The sequence below is a fragment of the Chaetura pelagica genome, unplaced genomic scaffold (assembly GCF_000747805.2).
Source record: "Chaetura pelagica isolate M959 unplaced genomic scaffold, ChaPel_1.0 scaffold104, whole genome shotgun sequence".
Taxonomy (NCBI): domain Eukaryota; kingdom Metazoa; phylum Chordata; class Aves; order Apodiformes; family Apodidae; genus Chaetura; species Chaetura pelagica.
In genome coordinates this window covers 2,655,167-2,680,805 of record NW_009953786.1, presented here as the reverse complement: position 1 = coordinate 2,680,805, position 25,639 = coordinate 2,655,167, and the positions used below count along the sequence as shown (strand labels likewise).

General features: G+C 37.9%; 1 protein-coding gene across 1 annotated transcript in view; it reads left to right on the top strand.

The window, feature by feature from the left end:
- Positions 1-25,639, top strand: part of PIGN (phosphatidylinositol glycan anchor biosynthesis, class N) — a 96,382-nt gene that overhangs the window by 64,118 nt on the left and 6,625 nt on the right. The window contains exons 19-27 of the mRNA XM_010000953.1: positions 5,093-5,201; positions 8,928-9,030; positions 11,472-11,574; positions 13,702-13,788; positions 16,467-16,522; positions 17,006-17,081; positions 18,381-18,454; positions 22,105-22,147; positions 23,775-23,827. Of these exons, the coding sequence (XP_009999255.1) occupies positions 5,093-5,201; positions 8,928-9,030; positions 11,472-11,574; positions 13,702-13,788; positions 16,467-16,522; positions 17,006-17,081; positions 18,381-18,454; positions 22,105-22,147; positions 23,775-23,827 (704 nt within the window). The remainder of the gene's footprint in view (positions 1-5,092; positions 5,202-8,927; positions 9,031-11,471; positions 11,575-13,701; positions 13,789-16,466; positions 16,523-17,005; positions 17,082-18,380; positions 18,455-22,104; positions 22,148-23,774; positions 23,828-25,639) is intronic.

Here is a 25,639-nt window from a genome sequence, read left to right as displayed (position 1 = left end):
AAAACAAACAACAAAAAAACCCAAACAAACAAAAAAGGAACAACTTATTACAAGTTTTTATTTTCAGGACCAGCTTTACTGAATATGACTTCTGGGCTGGAGTCTCTTACTGAGCTAAGCAATGCATTCATTATATCAGTGATTTGGGTATGGAGCTCAAATGGGTTAGAAGGAGGAGAGGAAAGAATAATTCAAGTGAAAAAAAAGTGCTTAAAATGCCTTTATTACATTCACATGTCTAATGTGGTGATGGTTTCTCTTAACTTTTCCAGCTTAACTGTGGAAAAGAGGTATCAGTTCCTTTCCTAAGTATTTAGGACGGCATTTTTCAGTATATACTCAGCAGTGGATTTCCCACTGGAATGTCTGGAAACAAGTTGTACTGGGTAGTGGAGTGAGAGAGCAGCTGGCAATCTGCCAGCATCAACTCACCGCACAACTGCTGCAGCATCTCATGCAGTGTAACATTGTGGAGAAGCTCACAAATTATGGTGATAATAAATCTGCAGTGTAAAAGTAATGCCAGACTATTCTTGAGCCAACTTCTGAGAATCAGGAAATTCACTCACAGAGCCCCAAGATACTCAATTAGATTGAAACATTCTGCCTGCTTGTTCAGGGACTAACATCTTCAGTTTTTCCCCAACCTTTAAGATCATAAAGGTCCTCAAAGAGCTCCTTAATTAGCAAGTATTTTATAATAGTGACATCTACTTACTAATCTCTATTAGATTTTTCTTTCAAAAGCTTACTTGGGAATAGAAAACATAGGATCCACCATTCACACTGGGTAAGGAAAGGATTGGAAAGGGAGATTACTCAGAGGGGGAAAAAGGTCATTACAAAGGCATTATCAATTTTTAAGTAAAATTACTTGTTTTGAGTTTAGGTTGCATTTAGTTGCTTTGAAACATACAGGAATATGAATGGAAAATGTCAGAAGACTTACTTCTAGGCAGTGGAATTCCTTTTTTTCTCCTTCTTTTGAATTTGAGTTTTCAGGGTGGTCAGGAAAGGGGGTAATCTTAAAAAATGCTGATTTGGAGCATTTTGAAAGTTATGAGTATCAATTTACAACACCCAGGCAGTTTAAGGGTAAGAGGAATCCTCTAGTCAGATGCAACATACCTGTTTTGCAATGGCAAACAGTGATCAGGGCACTGACATTCATACACATAAGCACATACAATCAGGTTCTTGCTTTGCATCTAACAAGATTTTTCTTAAAAGTAGTTTTGGAAGCTCCCCTGTGTGTGGTGTTTGGAGGCAGCCCCTGAATACAGAGGCAGCTGTCTGATAATGTTGTTCCTTCCTATACAGGAAACTAAGATCGGTTGTTTGATGTTTGTTTTGGGAAACGAGAAGATAGATTAATTTGCTACAGGTCTTCCTTTTGTTTGCCACTTTCCTACAAGTATTGACTGAAGTGGAAGGGAAAATACAACATCCCTTCCTCATACTCTTTATGAATTATCTTGACAATTCCCTTAGCTACTCTGCTAACATTTTATAGGTTCAGATCTGATTAAAAGCCTTTCAGTTACAGAATTGGAGGAGGAATAGCTGGTGTTTCTAGGTTTTTGTTGAATTATTTTCTCCCTTTAGTAAAAAGCCTACTGATCTGGACAAGCTTCTCTGATCAGGGTACTCTTACTCCTTTTTTCTCTATTTTTTTTTTTTTAATCCTTTTCCTGTTTATTTTTATAGTATCTGTGTGCAAGAACCCTCTTTTAAATCTTTCATTTCACCTCACCTCATATTTTTGCATCTGCTCATTTGGGATGAGATACAAGAAATAGGGTAATATTTCCCAAAGGCTCAAGTAGTTCTTACTTGCATGAGTTGTTCTTCACAAATTATTTTGGAGTTGCATCTGAATAAAGACCTTTCTTCAGCATAGCCTAGGCTTCTTGTTGTGCTTATGATGATTAATTTTTTATTTATATGTACTGGAGACAACTTTCTTCTTTTTTGTCCAAGTGACCTTCCATTTCCATCTGGGAATTAACCTGTAGTGAAGATACCTGGTAAGGAACAAAGCTTGTTCCTATTACTTAAATTGCTCTTTTGGTCAAAAAGAAACCTGAGTTGGCAGAAACTCTGAGTAGGCAAAAAACCCACCGGTTTGCATGTAGTTCTCCACAGAAAAGACCATTTCCTCTGATTTGGTCCTGAACTATATATTTTTATGTTGGTTTCTCCATGGATGGGACAGAGTGTACACCTTACAAATTAGTATGAACTGCGTACCTGTATGCGTCTGAGAGGCCATTTATTAGCTATTTTTTTACCTCTACGCTATGGATTTCCAACATGGGTATTAGTCTTAAAAAAACAAAGTCCCAGAAAACCAAACAACATAATCAAAAGATTTTTCATCAGAAGTATATAAATAAGGAAAAATTATAAAGTTAAAACACAAGCTTGAGTAACTTGTATAGTTACATTTATGTTTCTGTTACAAAAACTTCAGTTATGTTTAAACCTCATTTTGAGGTTTTGATAAATGTCACTGCTTGAGGCAGAAGATAATAATTACACTGTCATGGTTTATGAAAATTGCCAAGAGTTTCTCAGATTTTCTCTTTATTTTATTGAAGCAGGAATAACATGTTTTGGAGAATTTTGTTTGCTATGGCAAGGAGAGAGTTGTCTTTTGGTTAAAGCCACTTCAGACTTCTAGCAAAGTGGATGTTGGTCTCTTTTCCTGAGTAGCAAGTGATAGAATGAGAGGAAATGGCCTAAAGTTGCACCAGGGGAGGTTTAAATTGGATATTAGGAAAAAAAATTCTTCACTGAGAGCATTATCAAGCATTGGAACAGGCTACCCAGGAAAGTGGTTGAGTCATCATTGCTGGAGGTATTTAAAAGATGTGTAGACATGGCACTTAAGGACATGGTTTAGTGGTGCTCTTAGAAGTGTTAGGTTAGTGATTGGTCTCAATGATTGTAAAGGTCTTTTCCAACCTAAATTATTCTGTTATCTTTGAGAAGTCATTAAGGCTTCAGGAATGGTGAAAACAGGGTTAATTGTAATCCATCAGCTGGATTGCTGCAGTGCTTACTGTACAACTTAAATTTCTTGCTGGAGAGAACACTAGTTGCTCTTTGCCAGCAGTTTCATAGGTGAAGTGCAGATTTTTGCTGCACTACCAAAAACTGCTGTTTCCATTGGTTGATAATGTTGGGCCAAGTTATTATCCTTAGAGTGCTTGAACTTCATGTGGGTCCAAGGTAGTGAGTTTATTCATTTTGTCATCTAAATTAGGAAGAGAAACAAACAGTAGGAATCCATGTCATATCAATGGAACTAGGGGTCAGGAGGAGTGTTTTCAACCAGCCTTTTGTAGTGTCCAGTTCATGATGCTGGTTCTCCTACTCTACTATCTATATGTTGTTATAATGTTAGATGCTCAGGAGACCTCCCGGCTGGGGAAGAGGTGTTGGTCACCCTTTGTTTCCTCTTTCTAGCTGTGACCTATGGATCAGTGTTTCTCAGAGGCCAGGTCTTAAGCTTTTCAAGAATAATTTCTGAACTTCAAAGAGGCTTGTGATGGGAGAAAGAAGACAGATTCTTAGCTGGAGACCTCCATTTGCATCTCCAAGTTGCTTCTGCTCTGCTTCACAGTTCCGGAGATGCTGGTGAAAGCTGAGAGCAGTTTCAGCTGAGAATACTGGAGGTTCAAAAGCAGATGCTGAGGCCTTCCCTAGATTCTGACATAGATCTAGCAGCAGGAAATTTGGTTTACTTATGTCCCCAGGTCTTCACAAGTCTTCCAAGGCATGAGGTATATTATGGGAGATGACACAAAATGCGTGTGAAGTGATTTCACCAATGGCTAGGGCATAGCAGAGGGATTATCAGAGATCATGACACTAAAAGAAGTTGAAAAGATTTATCAAAGGGGAGAGATCTGGCCTGAATTCAGCAAAAGCATCCCAAATAAACATCAGAGGTCTGATGAGGACAATTCCCTGAGCTTTTGGAGGCCTAATGCATTGACCTAGCTAGAAATATATGCACAAATACAAGGTACATGTTCTTGAGGCCTGAAATTAAATAGAAGAAGCAGATATTGAGCACCTGTGAAACCCAGCCAAAAAAGGATGCTGACTGCTAAATGAATCTGCTGGGCGGCTACCACTAGGTATTGCTCCAACTTTTCATCTGGTAAAAAGTGATGGATGTGAACACTGTTTAGTTGCTTTGCACTATAAAAGTCACAACAGCAATTACATCTCGATTTAAAGCAGTGTTTGCAAAGTACTGTGCGTGCTTGGTTTGTCTTTTAGTGGAACTGCAGAGTCATGAGTAAATAGCAGTCATTGAAAACTTGATTCAAGCATTTTCTTGGATAATTGTCATCTTTCAAAAATAACTGACTCAGGGGGAAATTTTCCTAAGGTATTTTTGCACCTACTTGAATTAGTCAAGAAAAAAAAAGCTCTTCAGCTTCGCTGCTTCTCCAAGTCAGAGGAGACTGACTCTGCTTGCAGTGTTTCAGACACAGTTTAGTTCGAGCAGTGTGCTAACATTGCAGTGTCTTTACATCTGTGCAAATCCACCTCCAATCTGCTCTGCTGCTGCTGTGTCTTCCTACAGGATCTCTTCTTCCCATGCACTTGCCTTAACTACCCTTCCCCTTCACCCTGTGCTGAATCCATCAGCAAAGCCAGAGGTTATGTTAGTGCTTTGTGGTTGCTGTTTGAGGACAAGTACTCCTCACAAAACTGGGGGCATATGTTTTCTGTGGTTTACATGAGTGTTTAAGTAGTTACTCTTGAGTCATTTTAAATCAGTGATGCAAGGCACTTACTCAAACTGTTCTTAGATAGAACAAGTAATAACAAAGTTAAAAAAGGAAACAAAAAAGCAGAAGTGTGGGTTTTTTTAAAGGTAGTTTTAAATAGTATAAATTGTAAAAAAACTTTACATACTCAACATTGCCTGTCAGACTTCTTGTTGTTATGTTGATTCAATTGACTTATTTATGCAACTCTAAAGCATATTTGTATATTTACATATTTAGTGTGGGATGGCAGAGATCCATACATTAACTATGTGTTTTACTGTCTGATTTCTTCTTTCTAGATGTTGAGTATTGCACTTTCGACATATGTTGTGAGCAGTACCCACGACAGTCTTAAGAATAAACAGGGGTTGCCTGTATTGAATCAAATTATTAGCTGGATGACTCTAGGTAAGAACATCTTCCCTCCCAAACTTTTATGCTGATAGTTTGTGGGGCTTGGGGTTAGGTGGAGGGCAGAGGCATTTTTTAATTAACATCTTACTTTTGCACGTTTCTTTATTGGACTTCTAGTAGTTCTTCCATGTGCTCACTGTTCATTCCTAAGTGAGGGTTTTTTGAGCAATGTGTTAGAAAGTCTTCTAAAATATTACTCCTTTGTAGGTTTGTAATTAAATGCAAACAGTTTTGATATGCAAGTAGCTTTATATTTTGTTTTGAATATTCTGAATATCTTGAAGACCCTTTTTAGGGATATAATGGTATAAACTCCCTTTTGTTTCACTTGGAGCCCGATAAGGGTGATCTGAGATGTTCTGCAAGCAATCCTGTTAAGCGTAAGGAAGTGAGGAAAGGTTGTTGCTGTATTTCAATAGAAACTTGAAGATGGAGCTTATGGACAAGAGTTATGAAAGTGCTTTTCAGAGCTATTTTGCAAAATACTTGTGAACTAATGATGCTAATGTATGTTTGATATGGTAGAACCTAAATATTAAAGAAAAAAACAATTTAAAAGTTTATGGATTTTTCACCACTTTGCGATTAAAATCCTAGGATGATTAAACAAAGCAAATGTAATGGTCACTGGGGTTATGGAATATAATAAAGAAGTATCTTTTTTATTTCAAGTATGAAGTAATTTCTGTAAGGCTCCGTTAGAAAATAGTAAGCACTGTGTATCCCTGAGTGATCTAGCATGTGGGATTTCTTCTAGAGCTAAATGTACCCCATGCAAAGTCTGATAGCAGCTCTTTGCTAAAATTAAAGAATTTAAATTTAGTTTAACAGAAGAATTGTAGCTCATGTTCCCTAGTTGCTGGACATCTTGTACATTCCTGTACTGATGACATTGTTTCAACTTAAGCAAATCTTGACAGTTTTAGCAATCCTGTTTCTGTTTGAACAAATGGATTCATGGTTGATACACCTGATCCTGATCAGTGTGTGTGTGTGACCAAGGCTCTCTTTGTCATGTGGTTTTCTTTGGAGCATTTTCCTTTCCATCATGCTTTCATAACTTGTTGTAGCCTGATAAGCTGAGTGGGCGTCTCTGTGTGAGAAGGAAAAGGTTATCTCTCCCTTTTATTTAAGGGTGAGAGAAAAATATTTTTCATCTGACAGATTGTTTGGAGAGTTAGAGATGTCTAGAGTATATTAGAAATTCTCTTTGCTCTGGATGATGTTTCTACGATTTAAGCCAACAGTGAGGTAAACTGTATGTACCCCAAAGGAGTACTTGCTCCCACAGTAGTATTGCATATTTTAGCAAAGTCTTTCAGACTGGAAGTAATAATTTTAAGTGAATATGATGTACAAGTGTGTACTTGCTGAAGTTGCATTGCATAATTAAACACAGAGCTTAGTGGGTAAAAAGCTAAGGCATCCAACATGCCCTCAATACTCCTGTTGGAGAGAAATGCCTTGTCACTACTGTAACCACAGCTAGCATCTGTCTTGTCACTAGTGTGTACCACAAATGTGTGACCATAAGAATTAAGGTATCATGGTCTACTGTACCTTTCCCAAGGTTGGTGGCATTACAGGTGGTCAAACTCCTCTTCATCTGTTTTCTTAGTTGTGGAAGAATGGCAGTGTTACTGAGCTTTAATTTTGCACCTCTGTGTGTATCTATACCACCAGAAACACACAGATATCAGTTTTTATTCATAGTAATACTGATATTATTATTACTGATATTACTGATATATTATTATATATCATTATCATTATCATCATCATCATGTCAGTTATGATATTGAGTCTTCTGAAGTTTGCTAGCAAATTGTTGCCTTCTCCCCAGCTATTAATTCTGATTAATATTAAGTCTACTTTGTTAACATTTTAATTTAGGCCTCAAATTATTTTTCTGGAGGAAATGTATATTTTGGAGAATCCGACAAATGGATTAGTGATGGATGGGTTCCTGCAGGCTTCTGTCCAACTGGCTTTAGCTGCTACATTATATGTTTTGTGTACTGTATGTTAACCACAAACATAGAGGTAAAACCAGGAAGTATTAAAGTTAATTATAGCTGCTTCTCACATTCTTCAAAACAGTCTTTCTGTTAGCAGATATTTCCAAATGAATGTATATTATATTTTGAAGTTTTCATCCATTAAAATCTATCATAGCAACTTGCCAAATTTTGAGGAATTTGGAGTCACAGCTGTGCATGGGGTTGCAGAGATTTGTCTAAGTCAGCTAGAAACATGCAGCTATTTTCATCGTTAATATCTGATGTGTCTCATTAGAGATAGAAAGGAAAGACTAATTATCACTTATCAGCCACTCATCTGTTCTCATCTGTAATCACACTCAGAGAGTGATACATGTTTGGTGTGTTTAGTGTCATTCACAGAGACCAGTTGCCAAGCTGAATTTCTTTCCAGCTGTTCTGTGTTGTGGAGAGGCCCCTAGTGTTATTCCTTAAGTCAGGCCTTCTATAAGTATAGAGATGGGAATAATGCTGAAAAGCTGGAGCACCCTTGAAATGAAGTCTCTAATTCTGTAATTGTAGCAGTGGCCAAGGCTGAAAGCCAGGGAATAAAATACACTGACTCACAGGTTTTAGAAACAGCCTTATCTTTCTTTTGTTGATATGTTTACTATAGATACTAAAGTATACTATGACACTAAGCACAAGCGAGAACTTTCCATATATTATAGTTTTATTTCTGTTCCTTAATAGATTTAGTAATAATTATGACTTTTGATGCAGTCTTTGAATGATTTGGTTATGTATACCACAATGAAGAATCACACTAATATTATTTGTCAGTGCACTTTTTATAAATGCATCACGTTTTCGTATTAAAAAAATCAGGTTTAACAATTAAATCACATCAGCGCTTTTCCTTCTCCCTTTCCTTGCTTCAGGCACTGGCCACTTTTTGTCTGCTTTTCTTCCTCTTTACTCACTCTTCCAGTAGCACATTTTCTCTCTTCCCAATTTTCCTCATCTCCTGCAACCTGTTGTGCCCTCTCTTCACCTCCAGAAGTTTCCCAGCTAGAGGAGTCTCTTTAGGGGCAGCACAGACTTTGTTAACTGGGGCTGACAGGGCAGCTGAGCAATGGTCTGCGCTAAGGAATGAGATGCAATTCTTAGCATCCTACACCTGCATTAGAGAAATGATGAAGGCAAGAGGCATGGAACATGACAGATAGGTCCTCTGTAGTCCTTAAATATTCACATTTTAAAACTTTCAAGTAGAGAAGCTAATAAGTTAATAGGTTCAGTATCTTTACTTCCAGTATTTTTAGTTGCACCTCAAAATGTGGCAGGTTTCCTAATCTAATCCACATTTTTTGTGCTGCTAGAGGTCTTTTTGGGCTGTGTTAAGTCATTCTCAGAATAGTATTAAACACTCAAGTTTGGCTGTTTTCTGTAGTTCTGCATTGTCATAAGGATATATTAACATCACTTCCTAGGAAATTATAAAGCCTGTGAGGTAGGAAGCTAGGAAATTAAAGTGATGGAGACAAAATTACTTTTGGTAAATATTAAGCATTCTGAACATTGGGTTTTCTTTAGCAAAAGTAACTTCTGAAAATAGAAGGGCATATATGACCAGTATTGAATTTCTGTACAGCAAGTGTCAAGATTTGAAGCATGTTATCTTGTTACCAAAGATGAAATGTTTTGCACCTGGTGACTGATGGATCTCTCTTTATTGTAGTTTCTTCCTCGATGTTGCCATTACTGAGCCCCACGTTTCTCTTTCAACGACTGTTCAGCATATCGCTCTCCCTGATGTCCACCTACCTGCTTCTCAGCACAGGGTACTTCTTTCTTACTCAGTTTGGATTGGTCTTATATGTGAAAATCAAGGACTAAATATAAAACTGCTGAATCTCATTAACATTTTTATTAAAGGTGTGAACATGTTCTTCCAGCTCTAGTCTCACCATTTTTCTCCTTGTTAAGTTTCCCAAATAAAATTTCAGGAGAACTTCCATATTCCTCTTTGTATTATAAACACTGTTTCGTTGGCATACCTTCCAGCTAAACCAAGCAGTGGATGGAAGGTTATATATTCAAACAATCTTGCACCATAATAAGAAAGTCTGGCCTGGTTTCTGTCTTTTTTTGGTTTTGCATGTGCTTTTCTGCTCAGGAACAAAAGGAAACAACTTCTCCCCCAGCTGCTCAGCACTGGTGTCTAGTTGTGGCTTCAATGATATGCAACAGAAAACAGGTAGCCCTAAAATGAGGGAAAATATTATCCAAAGATATTTTAATGGGAGTAATTTTTTTCAAAGGGATGCTAAGCCCCATAAAGAGTAGTAGGACTTGCTTCTTTTTAGGTAAAATACAACTCCCCAGAGATTGTACATGAAGAAAACACTGTGTCAGCCAACCTTTTTTTTTTACCAAACTCAGTAACTCTTAAGAGTATAATTAATGGAGAGTATAGGAACCATTCTTTCTGCCTCCCCTCCCACTTATCCTCTGGATTTAATTACACTGGAAAATTAAGTATAATAAAGTAACTTGCAGCAGACATTTTGCAATAGCTGCCTCTTGTGGATACTTTTATTTTAGATTAAGCATCTCTTTTTTTAATCTCCTACTTCCCACTTCCTCCCACTTCCCCATTAAGATTTTGGTCCTAAACTAACTCCTGTCAATGCACACACTCTTACACTCAACCAGCAGACCTGTCTTGACTACTGGATAAAGCATGAATGTTGTTCTCTCTGAGGCTGGTAACCTCCCACTTTGTATTTTGGCCCTGCACCAGAACACTTAAATGCTGACAGCTCTCTGCTGCCTTCCTATAATGTTCAAATAGACAATCAAATTTTGGAACAATTCTTTAAAAAAAACTCAAAAACTCAGAAAGACCAATCATAGCAAAACCAAGGCACTTGGTGCCAGAAATATCTAGTGTGTTTTCTATTCAATGCTCAGTTATATGATGTCATGATAAACCAGTGCTTTGCCCAGGTAATTACAGTGCCTCTCGAGATGCAGCTATGTGCAAGTATTGAGGCCAGCTGAAGAGCAGGGTTGCATACAGCCAGTTGTCACTGACTCAGCTGAAGACATTCAATTTGTAGGCAAGTGTAGACCATTCCAAGGATGGCAGATACTTTTGTTACTGACAACCCAACCATTGTCATCTTTGTGTTTAACTGCTTGTCATTCTGATAATTAAAGCAGAAATATCTATCCAAGATTTATTCTTCCAGTTTGAAACTGCTTTGTAGCTAGACTAGTGGGAATGTACACCAGAAAAAAATATGAGGATTAATTGCAGTGGTTTTCTATTTTTAGAAAAGTAAGTGTGTGTCCAAGGACAAACAAAATAAAAAAGGAAAAAAGTAGTCTTGTCAGTATTAGTGTCATGGCCAATGTCAGTATTATGATTTAATCCTGCAAGAAAAGAACAAACAAACTGAGAGGTACCATGAAGAGCAACTGAGATGTAGAGGGCAGGGAGAAACTAGTATTATCCAGTGACAGTCTGTACCCCTAAGTTAATTGAGGGCTTTAATTTCTCATGTAAGTACACTCATAGTTTGCTGTGCTTGAGTGCTCTAGGAGCTAGAAGTACACTTCTGAGATTGGATGTGTAGCTAGAACAGTTTAGCAGCCTTGGTTAGGGCATGACTTGACACTGCAGTTGCAATGGATTGCTATATATTAAGGAAAAGGGCATTTCATATCTGTGAAATGTATGCTCTTCTTATTATACAACAGCATCTCTCCTTGGAGCTAGACTGAGATCACCAGAATGAGTTTGTGTGATTAGGTCCTAGAGAGACATGATCTGTAGTTGCTGTCTAGGTTGGACTGTAACCCATCAGTTCTAAATAGCTGTCATTACAAAATTTTCTATTTTGCAGAAAAATGGATGCCAAATGTGATTATTTTTTTCATGTTTCTTTTTAATATGATTCCAGTTTTGTTAAAATTAATCAAGACACACAGGGCACTCATCCAGTGTTGTGGCAGCCATCAAATGAGAAAATAGATACAGAAAATGACAAAGCTGAAGCAGCCTTTATTTCTTCTACTTTTAACATTTAATTACTGTCTGGCTTTAAACTTCAACCAACCGTGGGTACTTGTCAGAAATGGGTAGAGAAGTAGGAGAATACCACTAGGTCTTTGGTGTATCATTTGTGTGAATTAGGAAGAAAAGAAACGTGTCAATATTTGATGTTAAATAGTTGTTAGTAACTGCACTTACTAGGATGATTATGTTACTCTTCAGGTATGAAGCTCTGTTTCCACTGGTGCTGTCTGGTTTGATGTTTGTGTGGATAAATATGGAACAAGAAGCATTGCGGTACTATGGTCTTTCACTCAAACCAAAGGTAACTGCTCCAGATAGCTGTATCAGGTTAATTATAAGCTTTTAATTCTATTGTATTTTTTTACTTGAGGATATAAGGATATCATAAATACTGAGTGGTTTCCATAGAGCAAAACTTTGCATTTAGCTTTGGGAAGACAGTGTCAGCTGTTTTATGAAATATGAATGTGACCTTTTAAGAGAGATTTATTTCTTTTTGTTATTGAAGGTACTCCATATCAGACCTATTTCTAGGAAATCAGTTTGAGTTAGTGGTGTGTTCTGTAGGCTACAAGCTCTATTCATCAAACATAGTGCTAATTCAGCATAAGGTACAGAAACTCTTTAGAGGAAGTATAGTGTCACTGTAGGTTTTTTTGTTCTGATGGCAGAGACTGGAATGAGAGGCTGAAGAGAAATAATTGGATTTCTGAAATGACACATAGGAAACACCTGACTTGTTGGACTTTGTCCTTCCCCTCTTTCTTCAAGGACGAAGTTTTCTTTCTGACAAACAAGGAGCTAGAGACCTAGTTGAAGCTGGCACCTTCCTGGTTTTGCCTGGAGAGGGAGTTTTGTAATCAGCACAGCTTCTTTCACCTTAAAATTTAGCATATTGTCAACGATTTCCAAAGCCCATAGCTTTTACATTTGGTCAAGGGTTTATTAAGCTGTGGCTGTGGTATTGATTTGCTTAGATATGAAGTGCAGGTTGCATAGTTATCTGGGTGCTCAGAGCCAGGCAGGTGTGCAGCGCATCTCTTCCCCACTTTTCTCAAATATGCTGTCATTGATGCAGGTCATAGAGAACCTGGGTAAGGAAGGATGCGTGGCAGTGGCCAGAGTCACTTGTAAGAGAAGCAGCAGTACACATCTTTCCCTCTTCTTGCAGCTCATAATAATTAGGAGGAAGTGCTGGGAGGTGAAATCTGAGCCCAGGCAGTCACCAGAGTGAACATGAGACACACACTGTGGTTTTGTGGTTCTCCTGCAAAGTAGACAGTTTAAAACTTCAGAGAGAACAGACTTCACCAATTTAAGGTGAAATACCAGAAATGAAAATGGGAATCCCTTTTTATATATACTATGTATATTTTGGTATTTTGAGAGACTGTGTTTTGTACCATCTTACGGGATAGAGGATTAATCTGAATGTAAAAAGATGCATTTAGCGTGAGGTCGTGATTGCAACCACAATCTTGTTGTGCTTTGAGCACAACAAAATAGTCTCTAGAAGCTACTCCACCTTTTGCATCTTGTAACGCAGCGTCTGAGATGCTTGTCTGTCTGATGATGGTCTGATGTTGTGCTTGTTTTAAAATAAAGTTATTTGAAGGCAGGACTAAGCAGTGATGAACACTTTATTAATCAAATGCAAATGAAAAGAACATAGGTAAGCTGTAATTAAGTTTTCTGTTGTTACTCCCTTTATAATTGGGTTTTGGTTTCAAGTTAAAGGAACAGTATTACCCTTGCTTCCCATTTTTAAGTTAGAAAAATAATCTCTAGAATGCCTGCTAATATATGCCACAAAGTAAATCTTGTATAAGAGAATCCATCTCAGTTCTCTGATGGTGTGAGATTATTTTTAATTAAAATGCTGTTAGTGTTGAATGTCTGTTATTTGATTTTTTCCTTTTCCTCAGTGAATAGGAGTTCATGGATCTCTCTCTCAAACTCCAAAAAAACCAATTTCACTTCAGATCAAATTATACTGTGCTGAGAACTGACTGAAGAAGGTGGAGAATATTTTGGTATTCTCTCTCATAAGTTGTCTGAGGATAATTGCAATCTTTTGTTTCTGTGGGTCTTTATCCACATGCTCATGTGAGCAGTGGAAATGTGTGGGTGTAGGAGGAGTATTTATGAGGAAAAAAAAGTGAGAAATCTAAGACAAGTTCATTTTTAGTGTACATAACAGCAGAAGCTCTTCTGTTCACTTGATCATCTCACTTGTGCAATCTTTCTGGCAGATTCATTAATGTGTAGCAAAAATATGGGAAAGGTTTGCAGCCTTCATCATAATACTAGTCTAATAACAGCTGATAGGAAGTAGGTTTATTTCTCATTCATTTCAGTACGAATGTGGTGGTTCTATCAAAGTACATCAGTCAATGTTCAGTATTGATTTCTTCTGTTGTCTTTCCAGCTTGCTGTTTTCAACTTCACCTGTGCTACTGATATAACTCAATTTCGACAGCTGCACCTGGATGACATCCGCAGGTCTTTCTTCTTTATATCCTTTTGCTGGCTTCTGTGTTCCAGAGAAAAGTTGGGTTTGTGTCAAAAGGCCAAGCAATCAAAATTTGTAGCCTGGTGGCCACTGGAAACAGGAGTAGGTGAAGATGATTTGACTCAAAAGACAGTGGTCTTGTACATTATGTTTTTTGGTGTTGTTTTTTTTTGATAAAGCGGTAAAAAAATCGGTGCAAACTGCACTGTTTGGGAATCTGGCTCACTGTCAACTCTGAAAAGTTTGGTCTCTTATGAACATTACAGTTGAGGTAAACTTTCCTTTAAAGAGTCTTGTTTTCAGTTTGGTTTTGTTTTATTACATTTTGGTTGGAGGGAACTCATTCAGCCTTCACAAATCAGTTGGAAAAGGTGATATTAAAGTTATTATTTTCTCATGTTATGATACGGCAGTGTGTAAGGAAGAAATGTTAGGGGCCAGTCATTGGCTGTGGCCAGACAGATGAGATGAGAAGGAATGTTCCTGTAGACTCTTAGTGAAGTGTGTTCCCAGAATCTGGCCTAAAATTGTTTATATTACACATGGTTTCTGCTGTTAGAAATTATATGGGCTTGGGAGGGAAGAGTTGTTCACTCATTAGCATAGAAATTATTTTGCATTACTGTAAATGAAACTACAGATTTTATTTTTAAAAAAATATTGTACAGACTTGATAGCATAATTTTTCTCTTTCATCATAGAACTGCAGTTAACTGAGAGATATTTGGCAGCAAGGATGATGGGTGTGCAAGTGGGAGAGGAGTGATGAGCCAGTCTAGAAGATTAGAGTTTCTAGCACAGGTTGGTTATCATAGCTGGAGTTGGGGAGAGACTTGTCTCAATACCGGTTCCTTCAAAAACAGGCTTTATAGTTCATAGAGTAACCAAAGCTGAGAGAGTGTGTCAGAATTGCAGAGTCTATTCTGTTGGTATTTGAGACACTGCTGCTGGACATTGGGAACCTGCAGAGGAAGACTGACAGGTAATACATTAAAAAGGCAGTTCAGTGCTTAAGGAAGGAGACAAAACAATTTGCTATGTGTTGAGTGTTTGTATTTGCTTTAGAGTATACCTGAAAAGCACCTTGCATTAAATTTATCAATCTCATTTGATGTTTTGCTATTTCTTTAAAAAATAGGCTTTCAGTAAAGCTACTACAATCTGTCAGACACTAAATATTAGCCAAAACAAAAATCAAAGGATCCAATTGTATTTTTTAAAGCTCCAGCATAGTACTACTTTAATCTAACATGTAAATGTAGCACTACTTTAATCTTGTCTTAATCTAAAACACTTGAATGTGTTTTGTTCATTTCCTGAAAAAATATATAATTTGCAGGTCTCCTTTGCAGAGACCTGGTACGATACACACCTGCTCAAAAGATCTTTGAGCTTTTTTTATTTAAATGCTATTTAATGTTTAAAAATAGTGATATTGGAAGATAAAGCTTTCCTACTAGGGCAGCTTATGCTTAGCATTTTTATTAGACCTGTGTGCTACTGGTATTTGTTTTGTTCTATTGCAGAACTGTTGTTCTTGTAAATCTTAACTGGCAAAACTGCACGGTGCTGTAGGCTGCTGTGTTACTGAACTTGAAATGATGCCATGCTCTTGGGGAAGCATAATTTCTTTAGCTATGCTGACCTAATCCTTAGAAAATATGGCATGTGAAATCCCAACGATTCTGCTGAACAGTTGGTAGCAAATTCTTTATGCAGAGACTTAAATGATCCTGTGCAGGAGCTATAAAAGGAGCAAAAGGACCAGAGAGAGCTCTGGCAGCAGCAGCTGTCATCACTGACTCTCTGCATGATGTGAAAAAAGCAGTTAAAAAACATTCTTTGACTGAAAAGGTGTGAGCTACAATGGGGCCAAATGAGCTCCACAGGAGGTAGAAAAATACCTTTTACAGGCTTGTATAGCAGCAAGTGTTGCACCTAGGTTAAAAGGGTAGGGGTTTATAAACAAAACCTTCCAGCTATACAGATACTGCCATAGTCATCCTCTGTCCCTCAAGTAAGGAAAAAATTGTGAACCCAGTGTTGCAATGGGTAGACTCAGCATAACCTTTGGACAACAAACCTATGAGAGGGGTAGCATACGAACCTTTAGTCTTGTTTCATGGCCAGCTACCTTTTCCACAGTCAGTTCTTCAATAAAGCCATCTCTTTTGGTGTGCAGTACATACACGTATTTCATTACTTTCTGCAAAAGCATGTGTGTTTGAATGCACAGCTGAGATTGTGGTAGGGGGTGTTTCTATCTTGCTAGGCAGGGGCGCAGAGAAAATAAACTGCAGCTTTCTGGCAGGAGACTCAAGACAGGCTCTAAAAGATTACCCAGACAGTCCCTGTCTTTTACAGTTGACATAGTCATATGTCAAATCTTTGGTAAAACTAGACAATGCTTTGGATTTCTTAATGCAGTGTAAAGCTGTAATAGTGGGTCAGGCTCTTGTAGTTTCAGGTTAGGAATTTGAAAGTTAATTGGAAATAAAAGAGAGAAATGCTGTTTTTTGTTCTATTGCAGCCATTTCTGTGGTGTTTTTCCTTAAATATATGTCAGGCTCTTGTAGTTTCAGGTTAGGAATTTGAAAGTTAATTGGAAATAAAAGAGAGAAATGCTGTTTTTTGTTCTATTGCAGCCATTTCTGTGGTGTATTTTCCTTAAATATATCTAGGTTTTTTTCATAGTGACAGCCTTTTTTGGCACCGGAAACATAGCTTCTGTTAACAGGTAAATTTTATTCATTGATCTGTGATACATGGTACAAAAAGTTCTTCTTCAGTTAGAGTACTAAATATACATTTGTTTAGCAAAATCAGGGTGGCAGAATTAAAGCAATAGTTGGGAGGACAATGATAACTATATATTTTGTTTCTGCTCTCTCTAACATATTTTCTGAGAGCCTGGGCTTGTTGGTTACAAGGTCAACTCAATTTCCTTCAGAAGTTATGGCCAGTGTGAGCAGAGAGAGCTTGGCTGCTCAGCTACAATATGGCACCTTGAAAAACAGGAGCAAACAAAAAATTGTAGAGGAAGGAAAGTGAGGTAGGCTGTCCTTGCTAATTGAATATTTGAGCAAGAGCAGAGAAAGTTGGAAGCCTTGTTTAAAAATAGATATGCTCCTGTGTTACAGGAGTAACTAAATGCTCAGGTTTTTTAATGGTGAATGCCATTTCAGAGTTATGTTATAATGTTTTTTTCATGTTTCTCTAGTTTTGATCCTGCTTCTGTCTACTGTTTCTTGACTGTGTTCAGTCCTTTCATGATGGGAGGCTTGCTTCTGTTGAAGGTTAGTAATCTTACCTTAGTGAAATTTTCTCAAAGAACTGCTTAATAAATATCCTTTATAGGGTTTTTACTTCGCAATTTACAAAAACATATGTATGTATTTGAGCTTCATTAGCTTCCTTAACCATGTGTGAAACTTTCAGCTTTTGTGGTGTTTCTAGAGACACAAATCCTTCAGTTTCCCAAAAGAGAGAAGCTAAAGTGTGTGGAAGTATAATTTAACTGCACTAGATAAGTTTATTGTATTAAAATGGTAATTTTAAATGTTGAAAAGACTTAAAGTATGTAAAAAATTATAAGCTTTCTCTATAGTAGAATATCTACAGAAACTTCAAGGATATATTTTTTTATTAGCTCTATCTACATTACATTAAGTACGGGCATTGAATACTCTACTGATTAGATTGTCATTTTACAATTAACATTTTTTATACTTATAATTGGTCTATCAAAGTTTGGATTGCACTTCTTGTTTGCTGGCATGGTATGGGAGCTCTTTTCTGATATTTTAGTAAAGGAGCTGCCAAAGGGGTAGAGAGGCAAACAGGGAGACAGGAAATTTATGGCTTATTGCTAAAATAAGCAGTATTTTCTGCCTCTGCTGTCCTGCTGCTTCTGTCCCAGAGAAAGCAGACTTAAGTTACAGGTATCCTGCCTGTTACACTGCAGGACATAGGTCAATAATGCAAACCTTCTAGATGCAAGAGAACAGGTTTTAGCAACGCATTTACACTACTAAAGAATTACAAGCCAACTTTGGGAAGAGCAGAAGGAAATACTCATGTTTGTAACTTGTTTGGGTGTTTTTAAATTGACTAAACTGTTAACATTTGCTTGACTTGGCTTTTGGGGGGAAGTGTGATCCGTGCTTTACTAAATACATTCTGTATTCAATTGGTTTTGTGGTTGAGATGAGATTGTCCCTCTACACTTAGAGCTGTGCAGCCTGTCACATGAGATATTGGATCTGAATGGTTCTGTCTTCTAGACTTATTGAAGTATTAATCACTAGTGCTAAAATGGATAAATGAAATGAGGATCATTAATGTGTTTTAATTGTAGTTTTCCATATTTCCTCATGGCTTATTTCACTGCAGTTCAGCTATGATCATGGATGGGTTTTTATTCATTTACTAAACGTGCTTCTTGCAAAATGAGTTCTACCCTTTCTTGCCAATATTTTGTTTTTGTAACATATGCATTCTGTGATAACTTCAAAAGAAGGAAAATGTTTTCACAGCCTACCAGGTTGTTTTGTAAATATGGCTGTAAACCAAAATATGGCTTGTGTTTTAAACAGGTTGTAATCCCATTTGTTCTGGTATCGTGTGCTTTTGAAGCTGTGCAAGTCACAACACAACTGTCTTCTAAGAGGTACAGTAAGTGCTGTATTTCTGCATTACTAAGGGTTTCAAGAATTGAGAATGGTCAAATCTCAATTAAAAAAAAGATGTATATAACATTTTTACTCTTATTTGTTATTACGGTTTGGATACTTGTTCAGTGATTTCGCAAGCTCAGGAATTCTTTTCTTAGTGATAAATGAGTATAAATGGAAGTGTTGGCCCTGCCTTGAACAATCAGGGATTTAATATTCTTTGTTGACAGTACAAAGAAGGAGCACTTTTACCCATAATGTAGAAAAATGAGGAGAATTTAACTTAATTATTTTTTATATTGTCTCTGCCCATAGTCCAATATTTTAGAAATAACCCATTTATAATGTAACCAATTTACAGCTTTCTAGCACTGACCTCACCACAAATAGCATCTTAAAAAAAGAAGTCTGTATGCCCTTCCATTGCATTTCAATGCTTACCAGGTGTGTTCAGTGTTGCATATTTCTTGCAGCAGGACTAGATGGCTGCCAGTCTTCTCTCCATCTCTAAAGACTTGTCAGAGAGAATGTGGGATGGGTGCCCAGCCTCACAAAATGCTGTATCTGGGACTTGAACTAGGCTCACTGTTTTCACTGTCTCAAGATTTTAATTTTTTCAACTGTTAACCCTCCCTACCCCTTCCAGCGCAGGTGCACATGACTGAATCCTCTGCTCATCATGTGGCATTGTGAGTGGTGCTGAGATGGAGGAGGTTGCTGTCAGCCACATGGTTTTGAGTTTGTCACCATGGGCTGTTGTGTGGGGTTGACCAGAAGTCTCACTGGGCAGCAGTAGGGGAACCACAAGGACTCTCCTGTATATTGCTCAGCTGAACAAGAGGAAGCTGCCCTAGCTTAGTGTGGTGCACTCTGCCTTTCTGTTTTTTTCTCATCCTGCCTGTTGTCTCCTTACACAATGCCACCTGGTACTAAGGAGGGACATGGCAACCTGAAATCTGACTTCATGTTGGAGGTGAAGCACAAGCCTCACTGTCCCATTTACCTTCTCTGCTTTAGCTGTGCATGTAGCGTACTTGGGCTGTCTCTGGATTTCCAGGAAGAACATTCTTCCTCCTCACTACAGCTTATACAGAAGCAGGGCTGCACTGAGGAATCAAGGTTGCTCAGAAGACTAGCTAGTAGTTTACATTTCTAGGGCTCAAGTGTCATAAAGGTCAGCATTTCCTAACTTATGAATTCTTGCCTGGGCAGCACCAGTGATATTGCAAGCTTTTATGGAATGTGCATCTGTGTGTAAGAGGGGAAATGCTATCAGTGTCCTAATCCAGGGGACAGAGTATGTCTGTGCTGCTTTATGTGGTGGTTGTAACTCCAGCTGATGTTTGTGCTGGCTTCATTTCACTGTGCTCAGGTAACAATCACAGTGATACTGTCACAGCTTCACCCTGGAAACAAGGCAAAAACCACAAGATGTGTGCCTAGGATCCCTGGAGAGGTGGTGCTCTGATTGTCAGCGCATCCTGAAGTCTGTGCTGTGCTCTTGATTGCTCTTGTTGCCCCCACTAGATAAATTACGCCATCACAGTGGACAATCTCATCTTTATTGTGTATAAACAGGCCCTACAATTAGTGTATCCTTCTGTTGTGAAAGGCTTCCTGCAGCTCAGAAGGGCAAAAAGTAGATTTTTGTGATTTGGACAAATTGCTTCTAAACTCTCTGCTAACAGATTAAATATGTGCTTTAATTTTTTGCTGTTTGTGGGGAATGTTCTGTCAGAATATGTTTTTTGGAGCTTACCTGTGAGAATAGCCCCCTAGCTGAGTGAGTGCCTGCTAGGCTCTACAAGAATGTCCCATCCTATCTGAGCCATAGGTAAGTGGAGAGAAGCCTTTCAGTGCGTCTGACAGGCAACTCCACTGACTACAGTCAGTTTGCTGCTTCTTTATTCACTGATGAAGCAGAGCTGACATAGGCAATGTCAGAAACTTCCTCATCAGGAGGCATGGGTATGGGTGTCCCCCCAGTATGTGCTCGTGCAATGCTACAGCATTTCTCAAAAAGGCTTTGTGAATTTATGATGGAAGTACTGAAAAATTAACTATGTTAAAGACTTTTCTGTTAATGGCTTGGCTGTTTGCAACATTGCTTCAGTGTCATTAACTTAGAAACTAGTTTTAACCAGTTACAGCAATTGCTTTAATGTAACTTAAGATTTATATAGTTTAATGAAGAGAAGATTAGGTTAATGGGGGGGAAAAAATAGCTCTGCCTGCTCCTTTCTGGTTCCTTTTACTGGCTGCAGCCTGCTTTCCAGAAATAGCCTGTTGCCTGACAGAGAGGCCCATGGGTTTGGGCGCATGCCATCGCAATGTTGGGCATTCCCCATGCTCCTTATGGGTACCCAGAGACCTGGAAGAAGGGAGATCACCTCCTTTGGCAACCTCCTACCCACCAGGGTGGTTGTCAGGGTAGGACTGATGGGAGGGTGTATCTGCCTGCCTGTGCCAAAGAGGTTCGCTCGCTCGAGTTCATCGAGAAGTGTCTAACTCAGGTTTTTTTGGCCTAAGCAGCACAGGAGCTCCCTGCACCAGGAATGGGCAGGTGCTGTCTGGAAGATGCTCTTGTTCTCCAGTAAAAGACTCGTGTTAGGTTTCTCTGTTGCAAAATTGAAACTCTGCTAATGTAAAAAATCTTTTTCAAGCAGAGTGGGATGACAAATGATGGATGTTCTAGCCATATATTTTAGAGGTTCTCTAAAAAATTGAAATGTATCTGAGTGATTGAAAGGCAAGTGCAAGAAATCGTGTATTATTTTTATGGGGTTTTTATTAACCTTTGTAACATCTGTAGCCATGAATAAAGATTGAAAGGTTGATGGTCTGCTTTTTTTTTTTTTTTTCCTCTCCTCTCTCTTTTCAGCCTTTTTTTCATTTTTTTTTTGATTTCAGACATCATGGCTTTGGTAAGTTGTTGCACATTCTCTCAATGAAGAGAAGATTAGGTTAATGGGGGGGAAAAAATAGCTCTGCCTGCTCCTTTCTGGTTCCTTTTACTGGCTGCAGCCTGCTTTCCAGAAATAGCCTGTTGCCTGACAGAGAGGCCCATGGGTTTGGGAGCGTGCCATCGCAATGTTGGGCATTCCCCATGCACCTTATGGGTACCCAGAGACCTGGAAGAAGGGAGATCACTTCCTTTGGCAACCTCCTACCCACCAGGGTGGTTGTCAGGGTAGGACTGATGGGAGGGTGTATCTGCCTGCCTGTGCCAAAGAGGTTCGCTCGCTCGAGTTCATCGAGAAGTGTCTAACTCAGGTTTTTTTGGCCTAAGCAGCACAGGAGCTCCCTGCACCAGGAATGGGCAGGTGCTGTCTGGAAGATGCTCTTGTTCTCCAGTAAAAGACTCGTGTTAGGTTTCTCTGTTGCAAAATTGAAACTCTGCTAATGTAAAAAATCTTTTTCAAGCAGAGTGGGATGACAAATGATGGATGTTCTAGCCATATATTTTAGAGGTTCTCTAAAAAATTGAAATGTATCTGAGTGATTGAAAGGCAAGTGCAAGAAATCGTGTATTATTTTTATGGGGTTTTTATTAACCTTTGTAACATCTGTAGCCATGAATAAAGATTGAAAGGTTGATGGTCTGCTTTTTTTTTTTTTTTTTTTTCCTTCTCCTCTCTCTTTGCAGCCTTTTCCTCATTGTTCTTGTGATTTCAGACATCATGGCTTTGGTAAGTTGTTGCACATTCTCTCAAATGAGATCAAGAATTCACCCAGTGAATTGGGTTGAAATACTAGCATAATTTAAAGATAAAACTCATCCAGTCACTGCTCTTTGAATTCAATGCTTCTGAAGAAGCAATCTTGTCATAATAATAAGAGACAAAAATTAAGTAATAAGTTAACATTCTGAGTTTTTCATGTGTTTTCCAATAAAATTCAAAGAAAGAGTTGAAATAAGAATATTTCTTTTAGCTGCGTGCAGGATTTAAGTAATTTTTCAGGAATTTTAAACCTTTTACTCACCCCACCACCTTCCCCTGAAAAAGAGAGGAAAAGAATAAATGTTAGAGTTATCAGAATCCAGGAGATCAGCAACATTCAAAAAGACACTTTATGCCTTTGTAATAAGCTGTTAGGAAATGCTGTCTTTGGAAAACTTGTGTCCAGCAACCACAGTAGATCATACAACTCAAAGCTGAACAACATCCTGACATAAATTTTACAGGTTAAAAGTATGTTTGCTTTCCGTCCTCAAGCTGTCTTCAACCCAGCAAATCACAAGGTAAACAGAAATCTTTCCTCAGCAGCACATAGAGCTGGTGTTCTCGCTTTGTACATGCTGGTTTGTTTTGTCCCTTTGGATTAAGCATTCCTGATGTGATTTCCTTGTACAGAGTGATCTGTGGATCTCATCTGATCGGAAAAACAATGAGTAAAAAATGAAATAATGACCAATTTTTCTATAGAGAGACAAAAGGAGGAGGCACAGTTCTTTGTAGTTTCAAATAAATCTGTGTGAATAATCTGATTTTTGGTAACTTCCACAGGATAAATATTAAAATACTAGTTAGCCACACTCATAGAATTTCACCAAAAAAACTAGACCAAATGTAACTAGACCAAAAGAGAAGTGCAGGCATGGACTGGTGTGCAACAACCCCCAGTATGTCCAAGTCTTATATCTCACATATTCTTCTATTTTGGTTTTAAAGCAGTTAGCAAATATGGACTTGGTATATAAAACAAAATATTGCCAAAGAGGTTTGATATGCAGGAGCTGTATGTATATCAAGAAATTTAAAACTGGCAAGGAAAAAAGCAAACAAACAAAAAAAAACCAAAACAAAAGAGAGAACTGGTTTGTGGTCTTGAATCAATGTGGCCACCAGGCAGAATGTGGGGGATTCACTAGTAGATATTTACTGTCTTCCAACATTATTCCCATTTTACAGGTGGGAAACTGCGAGAGTTGCTCATAAATTTGTGGCAGAATTCCTTGAAAAATACAGCTTCTCATTAGCACTAGACATACTTTGGGATACCATTATGTCAAGCAATAATGTGGCTTGGCTTTTCTTATTGAAAAAAGTTACTTGGTAGTAATCTGTTTCTTGCAGGTTCAGTTTAATAGAACTTCGTTCATCTTTAGCTGTTTATTTTTGATACCATGTTAAATCTATTTCTGGCTCCTAGAATATTTACTTTGGTCTAAATGAGCATTTCTGGGAAGGTTTTGCCCTTGTTCTACTTGAAGAATTATAAACTTGGAGTAAGCAGCCCAAAAACATGGGGGTTAATTTTGTGTTTCAAATTGTGCAATGCTGATGTAGTAATCAAAGTTCTTTTATTTCTTAGCATTTTTTCTTTTTGGTTAAAGATCATGGAAGCTGGCTGGATATTGGAACAAGGTACAGTATTTATTTATTTTTTTACTCCATTTCATTTTTAAAAGGCCCATAGCTTAGTGTTGATGTTTATCTACTCAGAACTCTTGTAATTTTTTTTCAATTACTCTCCTTAATCAAATGCTTCTATGATGTTCCTCGTGCTTGAAATGCAAGTGCACACATTTGTACACGTATATGCATGTATTTATATACCAAGCTAAAATGTGAGGTATCTGTTCCATAGCAATGTGGAGCAAGTAATGAATCTAGAATGGCAAGAAATACAATTAGTAGGATTTGTTTCATTTCTAAAGAGCACTAATTACACACACAAAAAAGTAATTATTGTTTTGCACTTTAATTGGTTGTAATCACTGTTAAAATAACAATTTATCAAGATCATTAATTGCCTTGAATCTCGTTAAGCCTCTCTATACAATCCCCTATGAATTAATGAACTTTGTGCAAATAATGTTGGTGGCTACCGAGGCCCATGCATTCATCCTCCCCCTAGTTGGGGAAGAGTAAATCATTTAAGCATAGAAATCACAGCTAAAATAAGAGAATTTGCCATACTAGCCTCCACAGCATACTTCCTGGGGTAGCTTTTTAACCATACAGTCTTATCTGTGAATGGTCCAGAAATAACAAATACAAGGAATACACATTTCAGTTTTAACTTCCTGGAGTTATGGAAATTGATAATATGTTGTAATAAGATTAGTAGGGAATGTGTTGTTAATAATCCGGTCTATCTGATCACTTGACACTGTTATTTAAACAGAAGCTGAATGGTAACATGTTGTTAATATTCTGTTTAGTGTACATTTACTCTGTGCTTTGCTGAGCCCCAAAATTCCCTCCAGCTCATGCATGTGTGTACACGTGTGCACATACATATTCTGCCGGTTCAAATTCCTGCTTGCAGCTCCCTTTTGAAGGTTCCTAATGGGATGAGATGCAATTAGATCAAATAGTGGAAATGGTGCTTTATTGTCACGCTTCCTTGCTATGGTCAGTTTATGGTAAATCAGCTGGCCTCTTCCCTTGGTTTGAATTCCCATGCAGATTAATAAGGATATTAAAGAACTCAGAAAAGCTCTGTTCTGCTGGGCATGAAACCTTCTAATTGGGAGCTAGCAAGCAGAAATATAGTTTGGTACAAGTACCCAAAAACTTCCTCTCTGATACTTGGTCTTCATAGCACGGAAATTTGCAAGTGATAGATTGTTGTTTCTATTTCAGCTGGAAGTTTACCTTGTCCCAAAGAGTTTAGGGGAGCTTGTTGTGCACATCTATAAGTCTGCCTTGGTGTGGGTTTTGAGCATTGAAGAAAGCATTAAAAAAGTCCTTTCAAAAGAAGAATTTGTGATTAATTTTTAACATGGTAATGCATAATGGTCAAGCAGCCTTAAATTTGTCATTACTTCACTTTCGGGTGCTTGGCTTTGCCACCTACATTATTTTATTGTAGTCTGTATATGTTTTTTTATGTGTGTATAGGCACATAAGATAAATATGCCAGGTTGCATAAGAAAAGAGGTGAAGTCATGGGCACAGAACTGAAGTGGTCCTTCTTTAACCTAGCATGGGTAATATTTTGGTGCCTGAACCCTCTACTCTGAGCAGATTTCTAATGTGTGATCCTCAAGCTTGGCAAAACTGAGTGGGCAACTTTTTTTTTTTTTTACTTTTTTTTTTTGTTCATTCCTGAAAAGGAAGATGAGCTTCATGGGGTTCTGGGCAATTCCCAAAACCAGTGGGAGAGAGATAGTAACATGGTTTTTTCCTGTCCTCCTTTTAAAACTGCAGTGACAGCTCTGTGGCATTCCT